Consider the following 1,804-nt stretch of genomic DNA (forward strand, 5'->3'; position numbering starts at 1 on the left):
GAAATCAAACAACTAAAGATAAGGGGAAAACTGCAGGAACGATAACAAACTAATGATAGGGGAACTGCAGGAAAGTAAACAACTAAAGATAGGGGAAACTGCAGGAAAGTAACACAACTAAAGATAGGGGAACTGCAGGAAATACGAACTCAAATAGATAGGGGAAACTGCAGGAAAAATAACAATAATGATAGGGGGAAACTGCAGGAAAGTAACACAACTAAGATAGGGGAAACTGCAGGAAAGTAAACAAACTAAAGAAGGGAAACTGCAGGAAAATAACAACTAAGATAGGGAAACTGCAGGAAAGTAACAAACTAAAGATAGGGGAAACTGCAGGAATAACAACTAAAGATAGGGAAACTGCAGGAAAATAACAACTAAAGATAGGGGAAACTGCAGGAAAATGAACAATAAAGATAGGGGAAACTGCAGGAAAGTAACAAACATATAAGATAGGGGAAACTGCAGGAAAATAAACTAATGATAAGGGAACTGCAGGAAAGTAACACAACTTAAAGATAGGGGAACTGCAGGAAAGTAACACAACTAAAGATAGGGGAAACTCAGGAAAGTAACAAACTAAAGATAGGGGAAACTGCAGGAAAAGTAACACATAAGATAGGGGAACTGCAGGAAAATAACAACTAAGATAGGGGAAACTGCAGGAAAGTAACACAACTAAGATAGGGGAAACTGCAGGAAAGTAACACAACTAAAGATAGGGGAAAACTGCAGAAATAACAACTAAATGATAGGGGAAACTGCAGGAAAGTAACACAACTAAAGATAGGGGAAACTGCAGGAAAGTAAAAAACTAAAGATGGGGAAACTGCAAGAAAGTAACAACTAATGATAGGGGAAATTGCAGGAAAGTAACACAACTAAAGATAGGGGAAACTGCAGGAAAGTAACACAAAGGGGAAACTGCAGGAAAGTAACACAACTAAAGATAGGGGAAACTGCAGGAAAGTAACAACTAAAGATAGGGGAAACTGCAGGAAAGTAACACAACTAAAGATAGGGGAAACTGCAGGAAAGTAACAACTAAAGATAGGGGAAACTGCAGGAAAGTAACAACTAAAGATAGGGGAAACTGCAGGATAGTAACACAACTAAAGAGGTTGGTCCCTCTGTCCCTCTAAGGACTCCGGCCGCAAAACCTGAACCTATAGGGGAGAGTCAGGGTGGGCATTTCACCGCGGTGGCGGTTCTGTTGCGGGACCCTCGCCGCCGACCCCGGACGGGGGACCCTCGCAGCGGACCCCGGGCTGGAGGGCGACTCTGGCAGCTCCGGGCTGGAGGGCGACTCTGGCAGCTCCGGAAACTGCAGGAAAGTAACAACTAATGATAGGGGAAACTGCAGGAAAGTAACAACTAATGATAGGGGAAACTGCAGGAAAATAAACAACTAAAGATAGGGGAAACTGCAGGAAAGTAACACAACTAAAGACAGGGGAAACTGCAGGAAAGTAACACAACTAAAGATAGGGGAAACTGCAGGAAAGTAACAACTAAGATAGGGGAAACTGCAGGAAAGTAACACAACTAAAGATAGGGGAAACTGCAGGAAAGTAACAACTAAAGATAGGGGAAACTGCAGGAAAGTAACAACTAAAGATAGGGGAAACTGCAGGATAGTAACACAAATAAAGAGGTTGGTCCCTCTGTCCCTCTAAGGACTCCGGCCGCAAACCTGAACCTATAGGGGAGAGTCAGGGTGGGCATTTCACCGCGGTGGCGGTTCTTGTTGCGGGACCCTCGCCGCCGACCCCGGACGGGGACCCTCGCAGCGGACCCCGGG

The 1,804-nt window shown here is 44.3% G+C and overlaps 1 protein-coding gene across 1 annotated transcript in view; it reads right to left on the minus strand.

Annotated features, from left to right (window-relative positions):
- The window catches only part of LOC112072588 (endothelin receptor type B), an 11,028-nt gene that overhangs the window by 2,490 nt on the left and 6,734 nt on the right, over nt 1-1,804 (minus strand). The window contains exon 2 of the mRNA XM_070439853.1: nt 1,226-1,327. Coding sequence (XP_070295954.1) covers nt 1,226-1,327 — 102 coding nt within the window. The remainder of the gene's footprint in view (nt 1-1,225; nt 1,328-1,804) is intronic.

The sequence above is a fragment of the Salvelinus sp. IW2-2015 genome, unplaced genomic scaffold, assembly GCF_002910315.2.
Source record: "Salvelinus sp. IW2-2015 unplaced genomic scaffold, ASM291031v2 Un_scaffold1971, whole genome shotgun sequence".
NCBI lineage: Eukaryota > Metazoa > Chordata > Actinopteri > Salmoniformes > Salmonidae > Salvelinus > Salvelinus sp. IW2-2015.